At 33.7% G+C, this 15,043-nt stretch overlaps 1 protein-coding gene across 4 annotated transcripts in view; it reads left to right on the top strand.

The window, feature by feature from the left end:
* LOC140441059 (uncharacterized) overlaps window positions 1-15,043 on the top strand; it is a 130,662-nt gene that overhangs the window by 107,943 nt on the left and 7,676 nt on the right. For 2 of the 4 annotated variants that reach the window (XM_072531483.1, XM_072531480.1), the window contains one exon: window positions 3,068-3,139. The exons of the other annotated variants lie outside the window; for them this stretch is intronic. In XM_072531483.1, coding sequence (XP_072387584.1) covers window positions 3,068-3,139 — 72 coding nt within the window. The remainder of the gene's footprint in view (window positions 1-3,067; window positions 3,140-15,043) is intronic. 4 annotated transcript variants of the gene reach the window in all.

The following is a 15,043-nucleotide window of genomic DNA, read 5'->3' as shown; positions in this document are numbered from 1 at the left end:
TAAAGAAGAGGAGTTGACATTTTTTAGTGGCCACATGATATGCTCCCTGAGGGACTCTACATATGGTAGAAGTATGTAAAGTTCCTCATGACTCACCCTTCTAATTGTAGAAATAAGAAAACTATTTCTTTATTACAAGAAATATTAAAAATTTTAACAATATTCTAAAATTGTGAAGCTTTGAGATAGAACACGTACATAATGCTGACGTATCGTCAGATCATATTCCTGTTATTGGTAAATTTAGGTTTAGCTTTAAAAAGGTTACAAAAAAGAATAGTAATAAAAAATGTTATATGAGAAGACTAAAAGATAAGGAAACAAAAGAGACAGCCACACGGATTCTTTCAGAAAAGCTAAGTAATATGGAGCAAACATATGATCCAGAAGAATTACTCCAGAATATATGTGAAACCTTTAACAAGTTCAGAGGAGAACATCTAATAGAAAATGAAGAGAAGAGGAAAAGTTGGATAAATGACAATATACTGCAACTCATGGAAGAAAGAAGAAAATCAAGCGTTCTCGGCGTGATCTATAGATGGTTCTGGTAGTAATAAACATATGATTTGTTTGTGTTAGCACACTTGTTGAAGAATGGGAAAGAACGGTATGGTAAATATTGAAACATACATAGGAGGTACAAGAACTTCGAAGTCATGAGAGGATTGAAAAAAAAACTCAAAAGAAAAAATTAAATTGGGAAATATACAATGAACTGTTAACAGAACAAACACCACAATTCATTGGAAAAGAAAACAGGAGAAGACGAAGCGCATCCCCACAACAAGAAATAGAAATAACAGATAGGAAAATGAGAATGGCCATAAAAGCAATCAAAAATAAGAAAGCACCAGGACCTAAAGGCATCTCACCTGAGATTATAAAGTACGGCTCAAAAAAATTACACCGGATGATAAAATGGATATTTCAGAAACCCATAAATGGAGAACAGCTCCCAAAGGAATGAACAGAGGCATATATGACATCTATATTTAAGAAAGGAGATAGAAAACGATTCGACAACTACAGAGGAATAAGCGTAATATCATCAATAGGAAGATTATATGGGAAGATATTGCGAGAAAAGATAAAGCAAGAGATAAAAGGCAAAATCGGGGAGGATCAGGCAGACTTCACGGCAGGAAGATCATGTATAGACCTGTATATACACTGGAATAACTGTTGGAAAAGCAAAAAGCAAAAAATAGAGATATAGGTACATTTGGCACTTGTGGACCTGAGAAAGGCGTATGACTCTATACCAAGGTCAGAACTATGGGAGGCAATGTACAAATTAGAAATACAGACACAACTCATAAAAGCTACAAAAGCTCTGTATAAAGAAAATAAAGTCTCCATTAAAATAAGAAAAAGAATCATAGGAGACTTCACCACAACAAAAGGGCTCCTGTAGGGTTGTTCCACATCTCCAACCCTATTCAAAATATACTTAGAGAAAGCCTTGATTACATGGAAAAGAAAATGCGAAGGCATGGGAGTACCGGTACGGAACGAATACCTATATACGTTAAGCTTTGCAGACGATCAAGTAGTGATTGCACAAGACCAAGAAGACCTCAGTTACATCATGAAGAAACTACAAGAAAAATATACCAAAGCTGGCCTAGATATTAACCTCGCAAAAACAGAGTACCTATCTACAAGTGAAGAGGACATAAGATCTACAGATTGGTGACAACGTAACAATCAAAGGAAAGGATAAATTCAAATACTTGGTGTTTATAATCACGAAAAAGGCAACAACAGAGGAAGAAATTAAGCAAAGATTAGGACAAACAAGAACAGCAATCCGACAACTTAATTCAGTATGGTGGGATAGACACCTAAATATGAAGACAAATGCACAGATTTATAAAACATTAGTGCGAAGTATTATGACATATGGGGCTGAAAATTGGATTATACACAAGAAAAACAACAATAAGATTAGCAACAGAGATATAATGCCTGCGAGGATGCTGCAGAGAAACAAGAATGGATAAGAGAAGTAATGACCAAATAAAGCAAAGAACATCAATAGAAACAGACATACTAACATATATAGAACAAAAAAAACTAAAGTGGTATGGACATGTAAGAAGAACTAGCGACAGCAGGTGGATAAAGAGAATAACCGAATGGAGCCCTATAGGAAGGAGGAAAAGAGGACGACCCCGAAGATCTCGGAGGAACGAAGTAGACGACGCCGTTAGTAAGAGGGGTCTAAACGATGGAGAATGGGACAACAGAGAGAGATGGAAACAGTTGAGCGAGGGAAGGCAGTGAATATTGTAGAATCCCTGAATATAAATGGCACACATGTTTCTTGTGTGTAAAAAAAGAATTTTAATATATTTCAGTAATCAAATTCTTCGTTTTGGATGATCAACATAAAGTCATTTAGACAGGAAATAAAGAAAGACATAGGTTTTGATCGCATATTGAATGAAGATGATCCTTGTGAACAATTATCAACAGCAAGCACCGAAAAAATATCAAAAAAAAAATGAACGGAATATTAGATAATCGACTTTTAAATACTTATTAGATTAGCCAAAACAAAAAAGTATGAGAGAGATTTGTGCATGATAAATACCGCATTTACAAAATGTGAATCACAAACCCTTTAGGAATAGACATTCAGCAAAACTATTATTTTTTTAAATATACTAGATAAAAACAAGGAGTGGAGCAGCTAGATAAGTAGATTAAGGAAGCTGACATTAGTAAAAATATCACGAGGTAAACTCAAACCACCGAAGAAGCATAGAAAGGCCAAGAAAAAGATGGCAAGATGATAACCTGACATCCCCATCAAGCCCATCAAGGAAGTAGAAAGTACAGAAAGAAGAAAAGATAATTAACTAATTATTGTTTGAAGTGCCAAAGTAATCTTAACTATAGTCATATAATTAATTTTTTAATAGAAAATAATAATGCGTTAGGATCAGTAAATCATACGCCAATATCTTTATATGATCAAGTTAACATTTTCGGCTTTTCAACTTGTGAATACAACTTTTTTATGTCAATTTTTATTTACAATGCTATTATTAATAATTAGGAGTAAAGAAATCAAGTTCTTCCGGTGGATTCTGGTTTGAATCTGATGATGAATATGAATATAGGAACGCAGGCGAGTAAGATATCTTTATATGTACTTAATGGCGTCGTCCCTGTAACAGATATGTCCATCGCAATTTGGTACTTGCCCATTTGTTATTAATATGTCTATTTTGTTATTCTAATGAGAAAAACCATTATATATATATATATATATATATATATATATATATATATATCATATGTAATCATAACTGTATCATCTGCATATTAGCACAAATATATTAGTGTAAAAATGAGTAAGATAAATCAGTTTCTTATATCTTGCTTTGATTTTATTTATTTAAAATAATAAAACGAACACTGACTTTTCAGCGAATGAAAAATAGAATAATCCTTTTAATATTCAATAATATGTTTTTCTGTATTAGCATCTTTGCTTATTTATCCTTTGATTCATACCATTCTTAAAGCCTAAAGCCTTAAAGCTTAAATACTCTTCACCGTTGATTCATGCATTTCAAATGTGGATGACCACATAGATTTCTATTTCCGATAAAATCAGGTTGATTTTGTATTTTACTCTCCGTATATTTTATTTTCCTATATGCATTTGTTAACCGTTGTCTCTGCTTTAGTTAGTTTCTTAGATCTTAAGCCGTTTTGGCAAGTTGGATTTTTACGTATAGCAAGGAGCTGCTAAATACCACAAGTGGAGTTGTAGTTTTATTTTTTGGTATATATTATTTTCTATCTACGATTCCATTATTAGTCTAAGGGCCAATTGGGTCCACTCAAGTTTTTTATGTATTTTTAGCTGCTGATTAACAATTTTGAGGATGGATTTCGATCCAAGTGGTCAAAAATTTTTTGTAAAAAATTTAATTGTTTATAAGGCTCTAGCTCGTAAACTCAAAGAGATAGGAAACTGTTTTTAATCAAATTTGTTCATTGAAAAAAAAAAAAAAAACAAAAAAAATGGCGCTTACTAAACTTTAATCCAATAATTCGAAATCGCGATATGTTAAATATATATTAAATTACATTATCTTTAGCGAGGTTCTGAAACTACTTTCTTGTGGCATAGTTAAGTTAAACATTATGTTTTTATGTTCAGCGAAAAGGTACGCGCGAACTGATCCTGCGCCTCTGAGCGCGCTTTTAAAATATCAATTTCTTGGCCAAAAATAAACCCACGAACATTTTACCAAACTCAAAGTCTTCCTTTTTAGTTCTTCTATCATTACTGTAAATTAAAGTATAAATGTTTTTTGCTTAAATTTGCCAAAACCCTTATAAACAAATTAATTTACAACTTTTTAAAGAAAATTACAACTTTAAATGGGTATAACATTAATACAAATAAAGATAAAGTAATATAACAAAGTTTGTCTGAAAGTTTATAGATTAAACTTTAAAATGGGACAAGAGCAATGTAATGCTCATTTGCATACAAAAAAGCTCAGTTACGATAAAAAAAAGCTTAGAAACACTTATTTTGCAAACATTTTGCACTAATTCTACAATATCTCGAGTTTTAGTTATTAAATTAAAGTTTAGCAAACGCAATTTTCTTTGTTTTTTTTTCAGGGAATAAATTTGATTTAAAAAGAATTTTAGCCCTTTTACGTTACGAGCTAGATCCTTATAGAAAAATAAATTGCTTATAACAATATTTTTACCACTCGAATCGAAATCCACCCTCGAAATTCGTAATCAGCAGCCAAAAATATATACAAAAAAAATTAAGTTCACCCATCAGAATTGAAAAGGCCGCGGTGGCCCTTAGCTGGCCTCTAGACTATATCTTCATACTCTTATATATTAGGTTTCGTATAAAATAATTGAATACTTATACGGCATATTTTATTAACAATGTTTTGCTAAAGTTTTTATTAAAGTAGTTTATTTTATATCAGTTAACTCTGGGTCTTATTTGATTGGTTACATATGATTTTTTTATTTAAAAAATAAGAGTACCTATATTTAAAGTGTTCTTTCTCATTAGAACCTGCAAAAGTAACAAAAACAGTGTTTGTATAAAAAACCGCTCAGTTGATCGTTGTCTGTTATTTATATCACGATATTTTTTAAACTTATACATGTAATTCAGGGGTCATTTTCCCCGTGAAGTTTCACCCTGTTTTTATGTGATATATAAATATGTTTTCAGGCTTAAAATTACTTTAGAAAAAACAACTGTTTTAAATTAAGGGCTATTGATTAATTTAAAAAGAGCTCATTTTTCTCATTTACCAAAAAACTCTCTTTTGGTAATTGAGAATATTATAAAAATAAATCGACCGAAGGATCACTCTAGCAAACGCGAATACACGAATCCCTATCTTCTCTCTCTAAAAGTTTGTCTCCGTTCATATAATACTACGCTATGTGTCAATCTAGCTGGAGCTCATCGGAAGCGGCAAGGCCGAAGACATACTCGGAGAGAGAAAGGTAATATGTAATATGCTTAGTTAAGCTTTCTACTTAAAGGTGCGATTTCCTAGAAGACTCCTTCAGCGGAAACCGAAGGCAGCCGACTTCGGTTCAGATTCAGTTTTTGCTGCCGGTCTCAAATATATTTCGTCGGAAACCAAAATGATATTCAGTAGTAAAAATCACCACAAACAGTGCTCTGGTTTGCTTAAAATTAAATAAAAATGAGTCAAAAATGTTCATATACAGAAAACGAAATACATATAGTACTCACGATGCGTAGCGACTACTTGATCTATTTTGAATGGCGGACAATAGACAACACTGTGTAGGTCTTAACTGTAATCTATGGTTTGTTTTTTTAACCAGGAGGAGTAAACTAAAAAGACAGATTCACACCCAAGAAAGTTACTACAAAAACTCACCAAATACATCTTCTTTTTTGGTTGATTATCTCGGTCTTGCGGTAATCCAGTAATCGATTCTAACCTAACTTTGTTTGTTTATGTTTGAATAATAATTCTTTCATAGTTTTTGCCAATTCACTTCCAATATATATATTTTTTTTGTTTTTATAATCATAATAAAAAAATGTTAGATTGTTATGAAGAAGTTGAAGAATTTTTAGAGTTTATTTATCACATTGTAGAAGAAAATCATCCGGAACGTATACGAAAGCGATATATTCGTGATAAAATTAAATCTAAAATCCAATGGAAGTTTACAATATTTTATCAGCGCATTAATTTAAACAACAAATATTGTATGCTACTTTAGAGGAATATAACCGGTTTTTATGGGATTGCCCATTTTTCAAATATACAGGCATAGACTTATGTTCATACACTTTGTTTAGGACATCTTGTTCATCACTGTTCCAGTCTGCTTATATTCCTTAATTGTTTTATAAGTAGTTGAATTCGCAACACCTAAAATTACCACATTACTTTAGAAAGTCTTGATTTTAACAATAACTATTCAGCAAAACTAACCTGTTGCCTGTTTTATTTTTGCTACCATGGCTGGTATTTTCATTCCACGATTATCAATTTTTATTTGTATGTTTATAATGCTATAACAGCTAATGCCACAAAATGCAATGAACACCGCTTAATCAGTTTAATGAGTCACTTGCTGAAACTCTTCCTTATGATATTACACTCAAGAATGTACAAGATACTAGAAGAACTCAGCGGGTCAACACAATTCGGTTTTAAGGGAGGACTAGGAACAAGAGAGGCAATTTTATGTTTGAACACTTTAATACAAAACTGTTTAGATCAACGAAAAGATGTCTACCTCACCTTCATCGACTACGAGAAGGCATTTGACAATGTTAAACATGATATCATGATGGAACTACTACATAGGGCCAACATTGACCAGAAGGAGATCAGAATTATTCAGAATCTATACTGGAACCAAATGGCAAAGGTGAGGATTGATCAAGACCAATATACGGATGAATTTGAAATCCGGAAAGGTGTCCGCCAAGGCTGCATACTCTCTCCGATGCTTTTTAATTTATATGTTGAAAATATATTTGCGGAAGCATTAGAAGACACGGAATTAGGCATTAAGGTGAACGGCATACCAATTAGCAACCTACGCTATGCGGACGACACAGTGATTATAACTGATAAATTGGAAGATCAGCAGTTATTACTTGATAGGGTGAATAGCATAGGTAAAAAATATGGTCCCAAAATCAACATTTTGAAAACGAAATATATGGTCATTAGCAGAAACCCTCCAGAAAACCCGATAATATGCATAGGTGACGATCGCAGAAAACGCGTGAAAACTTTTAAATACCTTGGTACCACAATCAATGACCAATCGGATCCACAACAAGAGATAAAAACCCGAATACAAATGGCAAGACAAGCTTTTGTGAAATTCAGACCGCTCCTATGTAATCAAAACCTACATTTCAAAATACACTACAGAATGGTCAAGTGCTACATATGGTCCATCTTGCTTTATGGCATGGAAACGTGGACTTTGAAAAAAACATCTATCAACAAACTTAAAGCATTTGAAATGTGGTCATTAAGAAGAATGATGCGCATACCTTGGGTGGATAGAGTTCGAAACGATGACGTCCTTAAGAGAGCCGGCGTGGAAAGAGAACTCTTTAAATTAATTAAAAAACGCAAGATTGGTTACCTTGGGCACATATTGAGAGGAGCAAAATATGAAATACCACAGTTAATCCTACAAGGGAAGATCGAAGGTAGGAGAGGAGCCGGCCGCAAACAATTATCCTGGTTAAGAAATATTAAAGAATGGACAGGAATACACAATACAGGCGAGCTGTGTCACGCCGCCAAGAACAGAATTCTAGTAATGAGATAGTCGCCTACGCACTTTGGTGTATGGCATGTTAAGAAGAAGTTTATAATGCGTTGTTTTACATTTGATGATAAATGACCCAAATCTACTCGGCGTTTTTTAAGTGGGGAAGGATAATTACCACTAGTACTTGGCATTGAATCCATATTGTTATCTTAATAGCACTAATACGTCGTTAAATAGTTCTGAAAAGAACTGTTTTTTATACAAATGCGAACAAAAAATCTAAAAATTAAAGGAAAACGCAGAAAATACAAAAAATTGTCGATATAAATTTTGAATTTTAAAATTTCATAAATGTCATTAGTGTCAAAATATCACAATTTAGTGGAGTAAACTTGCCTGTGATTGGACCAATTACAAACAAGCATTACGGTGCGGTAAATTTGAATTACTCCTCCTCGTTAAAAAACAAACCATAGCGAATAATAAAATGGGTAATCAGTCAGTGATCGAACGAGCTGTCATTTGGCAAAAAGGTTTCATGATGAATCAGCAGCAGTTTCATGATGAATTACAAACGCTCAGGACTTATTTTAATTTACGTTAGACTAGTGTTAGCACTGTGAGGAATGGATGAACAAAGAATGCCAGGAATTGGAAGAACTCAGCAACAACCATGACACCTCAAACTTACATAAAAAAATGAAAGAACTTACAGGCAACACCAGACAAAGAAGAACACTCATAACAAGAGATAATAATGGAGAAATACTTACTGAAGAGAGCAAAATAAAGGAAGTATGAGAACAATATATAATCCATCTGTTCCATGACGAGAGAGAAAATGAACAAGATATAGGTGAAGAAAAACAATACCTACAAATTTTACCCTCAGAAGTAAAGAATGCCCTACAGAATGCAAAACAAGGAAAAGCACCGGGTCCTGATCAAATTCCAGTTGAACTGTTAAAAGCCTTAGATGACGGTAATATAAAGAGACTCACCCGAATTCTCAACCACATATATGTAGAGGGCAACATCCCGGAAGAATGGCTTAAATCGATTTTTTTACCTCTACCAAAAAACAACAATCCCAAATCATGTAATGACTATAGATTGATAAGCCTAATGTGCTACCCTTTAAAGATTCTCTTGAAAATTGTTCAAAACCGAATTTATAAGAAATGTGAGGAGCAGATAGATGAAACTCAGTTTCGCTTCAGAGGAGGCATGGGTACAAGAGAAGCATTATTTGCGTTGACGGTACTCTTGCAGAAATGTTGGGAATATAACAAGAGTGCATATGTATGCTTCATAGACTTTAGGAAGGCCTTTGACCGAGTGCAGCATATGAAGTTAATAGATGAATTAAAAAACATCAATTTAGACAAAAAAGACATTGAGTTTATTAAGGCTATATACTGGAACCAGAAAGCAGTAGTAAAGGTGAACGATATAGAAACAAATAATATACCGATTGCGAGAGGGGTAAGGCAAGGATGCGTCTTGTCTCCGACGCTTTTCAACGTGTACTCACAGGTCATATTCAGAAAAGCCTTATGGGAAAGAAAAGAGGGAATAAGAATTGGTGGAGAAATCATAAACACCATGAGATTTGCAGATGACACGGTAATTATGGCTGAGAGTATAGAAGAACTACAAACTTTACTAGATGCAATAAATAGTGAATGCATTCAAATGGGACTTGACATCAACACAGATAAGACCAAATTTATGATAGTATCAAGGAGTCCAATAAATAATGAACAACCAACTCTTGGTGGACAGCAAATAGAGAGAGTGACAAAATATAAATATCTGGGAGCTTACATCAACACAGAATTAGATCCAGACCAAGAGATCCGGGTACGAATAGAAATGGCAAGGGCAGCGTTCTTAAAATTCAAACAATTGTTCTGTGACAAAAATCTGAATACTGCGCTGAGACTGAGGTTTGTTGAATGTTACGTCTGGTCGCAACTATTGTACGGGGTAGAAACATGGACACTAAAAGCGCAAATAGTTAAAAATATTGAAGCCTTTGAACTTTGGATATACCGGAGAATGTTGAGAATTCCATGGACTGCCAGGGTCACCAATGAGGAAGTGCTGAGAAGGATGGGTCGAGACAAAAAATTGTTGAGAACGATAAAAGTACGCAAGACTGCATACCTTGGACACATACTAAGAAATAATAAATATGGTCTTCTGCAGGTCATCATGCAGGGTAGAGTCGATGGCAAAAAGGGAATAGGTAGAAAGAGGAAGTCATGGCTGCGAAATATTCTAGACAGGACAAACATGACTGTAGACGAATTATTCCACATTGCAAAAGACAGAGAAGCTTTTAAAAATGTAGTCGCCAACCTCCGTTAATGGGGACGGCATAGGAAGAAGAAGAAGACAAGATATCTGCTGTAATAAGAGCCGATGAAATAATTTCCCAAATTAATTGTGAAACTTTGCTTAGATAATTGCATAAATTACCGACCATTAGACTGTAAGCTTTTAATGAAAGCTTTTTAGGGGTGCTTGCGCGAGCCGAAGTCTTGCTGGCGAGCCATGCTGCTAAATTAAAATGGAGCTTCGCAGGACACAATGCCCGATTGAAGGATAAGAGATGGAACCACGAAATACAACAGTGGAGGCCATGGTTAGGAAAGAGAAGCAGAGGAAGACCACAAATGAGATGGGCTGATGACATTAAGAAGATCGGAGGACACAACTGGAAGCAAGTGGCGCAAAATAGAAGACACTGGATTGATTTGGGGGAGGCCTATGTCCAAAGTTGGATTACTTAAGGCTGAAGAAAAAGAAGAAGAAGCGCGAGCCGAAAATCCTAACACTAGACTTTAACCAGAAGGTTACACGAACTTTACTAGAAGATTCGTCGTCCACTATCTAGAAGATTGTCTGTTAAAAATATCGATTGGGCGAGGTTTCCCACAACCACGTTTTTGGGTAGAAAGCCCATCGATTTTACGTACCACAGTAATAATGTTAATGATGCTATAAGATGCACAGTTAATTATTTTTAATTTGACAAGAAAATTCCTACTATAGACAAGATATATGCTGTAATGAAAGTTGATGAAATAATTTCCCAAATTAATTGTAAAATTTTGCTTACACAATTGCACAAATTACCACTAGTCGGTAAAGCTTTTAATGAAGGTGTTTCATATCTTTTTTTTTTCTCTAGTTTTTTATAATACATAAATACAAAATCTTTACAGTTTGCACTAAATGATAAAACCGGAATACTCCTATTTGATATATTCCAAAAATTATTTAAAACCGCAAATATAAACGCATTATGCTGTAAAATTTTAACATAACCAGTATAAATTGTTTTAATTATAATAATTTATAAATAATATATTAGAACGAAGACATCGATGCCATAAAATATTTGTCTAAATTAATTTATTTTTTTTAATGCGAATGGAAACATATTTTATAAACTAGAACTTTGAATATATTATTTTTAATATTATTAAATTAATTGATGCGACTGCCTTTAAATAAAAAAAAATTAATTTAATTAAACAAAATAAAAAAATTTAATATTATTCAGCTATATAATATATTATTCAGATAATTTTTATCACTGTAAAGTATAAGAGACTTCAGCAGCGCAGAACGAGATCAAACCTGGAAGACTATGAAAATCTTAGACGAGAAGAAAAAAGGACGTTTAGAAGGAAAAAGAAAGAGCCATACGAAAACGCTCTAAACGATATTGTCAACCACCACAATAGAAAAGACTCGCCAAAAATTCTACCAGAAGATAAACAGCTGCAGAAAAGAATTCAAACCCAGAATAACAGCATGTAAAGACAGAGATGGTTCCATAATTAGTGACAAAGAACAGATACTAAACAGGTGGACGAATCATTTTGAAGAACTGCTTAGCGACAGTCGTGAAGAAGACCAAATAGAAATTACTTTGCCCGAAATGGATGAAAACGCTCAAGAGCCGCCCCCCACCGAAGAAGAAATTAGAGAAGCCATTTCAAAACTAAAAAATAACAAAGCCCCCGGTTTGGACAATCTTCCTGCCTAACTCTTTAAAAATGGTGAACATGCATAAATTAGTAACCGAAATCTGGCAACGGAAGGAAACGCCCGCGTTTAATGGTTGTAAGGCGTAATGCATCCTCTTCACAAAAAGGGAGATATGATGGTGTGTGATAATTACAGAGGCATCACCCTACTTAACGTGGCATATAAAGTATTGTCCAACGTATTGTACAGAAGATTGATCCCCTATGCTGATCAAATAGTTGGGAACTACCAGTGCGGTTTCCGACCCAATAAATCAACAACGGATTAAATCTTCACAGTCAGGCAGATTCTTGAGAAAACGCTTGAGTTCGGAGTCGACACCCACCACATATTCGTGGATTTAAAAGCCGCATATGACTCAGTCAACAGACAAAAACTTCTACAGGCTGTGGTGGAATTTCAAATGCCGCTTCATCGTGTTCAACTAACGGAACTTACACTCACAGGAGTGTAGTCAGTCCAAAACGACTTTTCAAGACCCTTCCATTGTAAAAATGGACTGAGACAGGGAGATGGACTGTCATGTCTCTTATTTAACCTTGCACTAGAAAAAGTAATTCGAGTGTGCCATATTAATACGAATGGCACCATCTTTAATAAATCTGTACAAGTGGTCGGATATGCAGATCACATATACATTATTGCTAGGTCCACAGAATCTCTGATCGAAGCATTTCGATCACTAAGGGAGTCTGCACTGAGAATGGGATTAAAAATAAACGCACAGAAAACCAAGTATATGTATTGTACTAGATCAGGCAACCAGATACCTAGACTATTAATTGATGATCTGGAACTGGAAGGTGTGAAAACCTTCGTCTACCTGGGCTCGCTGCTGACCAAAGACAACAATGTCAGCGAAGAAATAAAAAGAAGAATAGTGCTTGCCAATAAGTGCTATTATGGCTTGAGGAAACAGATGACCCCAAAACATTCTGACCAGATGGTCAGAAACGTGGTCACTTACGCAGAACGACCAAGAATTGCTTAAACGTTTCGAGAGAAAAATTCTAAGGAAAATATATGAAGAAGTCCAAGAACAGGGTTTGTGGCGTAGGCGCTATAACTTTGAGTTATACAGAAGTTTTGGGGAACCTAACGTTGTAAAATGTATTAAATTAGCACTCCTTCGATGGATAGGACATGTAATTAGGCAAGATGAAGATGCAACGGTCAGACAAATTTTCGACTGAAGAGGACCAGTGGGAAGACGAGCCAGAGGAAGACCAAAACTTGAGTATCAAATTAACATAGAGGATGATTTAAAATCCATCGGAGTTAAAGCATGGAGAAGAGTTGCCAGAGACAGGGGCAAATGAAAGATTGGCTCATAACGAGCTGTAATGCCACTGATGATCATGATGATGAAAGTGATAAAAAACAAACATATTTTCTTACGTGCCGCTAATTGCCGAATTCACTATTTCGATTAAACGATATTTAACCGTTAAGTCTAATAATGAAAAAAATATTTTCAAAAAAGTGTTTTTAGCAATAAACTAGTGTAATTATTAAAAATTGAAAAACATTAAAATTTTTTAATTTTTTTATAGAATAATATCTGGTTCGTTTATGCCCTGGTAAATGCTAAACTGCGAGGCATAAGTTAGTGATATAGATGTATATTAAATAAACAATAATACAAGAAATATACAACTGTATAAATCAAATAATAAACTTATCTACATCTACAATTAACACTATTTTTATTTATTTTTTTATCCAGAGAAATAAATAATTAAATTAAATTAAATTTATAAGTTGTTTACAGTTTATTACCCCATGAAACGAAGCAGAAAAATCACTTGCAAAATCGAAAGATTACTGGGCGCTATTTTTGCCTGGACTATCTGGGGGAAGTCAATAGAAAAGGCGTATTATCTCGTGGTTATCGAAACTTTTACTGCGTCATGACAATTAAGAAAAAAAAAGCGACTTTTTTCATACATTTTAATATTGTTAAAAAAGTACGCATTCTAGATAAAAACGTTCAACAGACGACTTTCTTGAAAATACTTGTTCTCTAAAATTAGATTTTTTAAATTAAAAAATGTTTAGAAACAAGAAAATTATTGCAAATTAAACCGGAAATAAGCAAGTTTTTCAATTGTTTATATTTATTAAAATAAACAATAAAAACATTTAAAACACATTTCAGAATGTGAGTTTTTATGTAGTTGCTACATTTGCGAAAGATGGGTACAGTCGGTCAAGTAGTTTATAAACAATTCTATTCGTTTATCCCATTTGAGAGAACAAAGGTCATTTTCAAATGGCTGTACAGGTACTTTGTCAACACTTATAATGTTTTTTTAAACCTATTCTCTTTACAAGGTCTCAAATTTCCATGTTTTTTAAAAAATATAATAATTTTTGATTGCTTGTCAGTTTTCTCTGGATTTAGTTTGGGTGGTGTATATCTCAGAAAGCGGAACAGAAAATGAATCTGCAGCTGAAGAAGTTGTTTCTTAAAACCAACAATCTTCATTTTATTGCTAGTCGAAATGGATTTTCTAAACAGAACAGTGCGCGCGCTGTTTTTATTATATTATCATTATTATTACAAGGAAGATAAGATATTGATAAATGTTGAACATTAAAAAAATATTTTTAAATCCACTAATGAAAGTCAGCTATCTATCATATGTTACATCTTAAAAAAATGTCTTTACCTTCGACTGAATAGAAGCCAAAAAGTCAGTGGAATTTTTTATCTTTGACTAAAAGAAAGCTACACTCTATAATCATTCGCACTGAATCTAAACAGACGTCGCCGTCGGCTGCTTGTGGTTTCCACAGACGTAGACTAATATTAGCTGTTAATACATACGTAGTTAAGTGGTTTCTATTTTCTACCACCTAAATTAGATGCTGCCACGTAGTAGGACTTATAATATAATATGGTTGAGTATTAAATTTTTTGGTTAATTTTTTGATCTGTTAAGCGAAGAATTGGGAAAATCCTACAATAACGTAAATATTGAAAATGATATAGCCTGAAACCCTATTAATATATCTCAAACATTAAGTAATAATATTAGAAAATATATCTACCGATCTATAAAAGACTTCTTGTTTATTTCTCTCTCTTTCTCTTACATAAGCTGTCGTCCTTGATCATGAATCATATATTTAAAACAAATCTATGACCTAGAAGATTACAGTATAAGAAATG

The sequence above is a fragment of the Diabrotica undecimpunctata genome, chromosome 5 (assembly GCF_040954645.1).
Source record: "Diabrotica undecimpunctata isolate CICGRU chromosome 5, icDiaUnde3, whole genome shotgun sequence".
NCBI classification, from domain to species: domain Eukaryota; kingdom Metazoa; phylum Arthropoda; class Insecta; order Coleoptera; family Chrysomelidae; genus Diabrotica; species Diabrotica undecimpunctata.
Note: the sequence above shows the minus strand (reverse complement) of the source record. Positions and strands in the feature narration are given on the sequence as shown.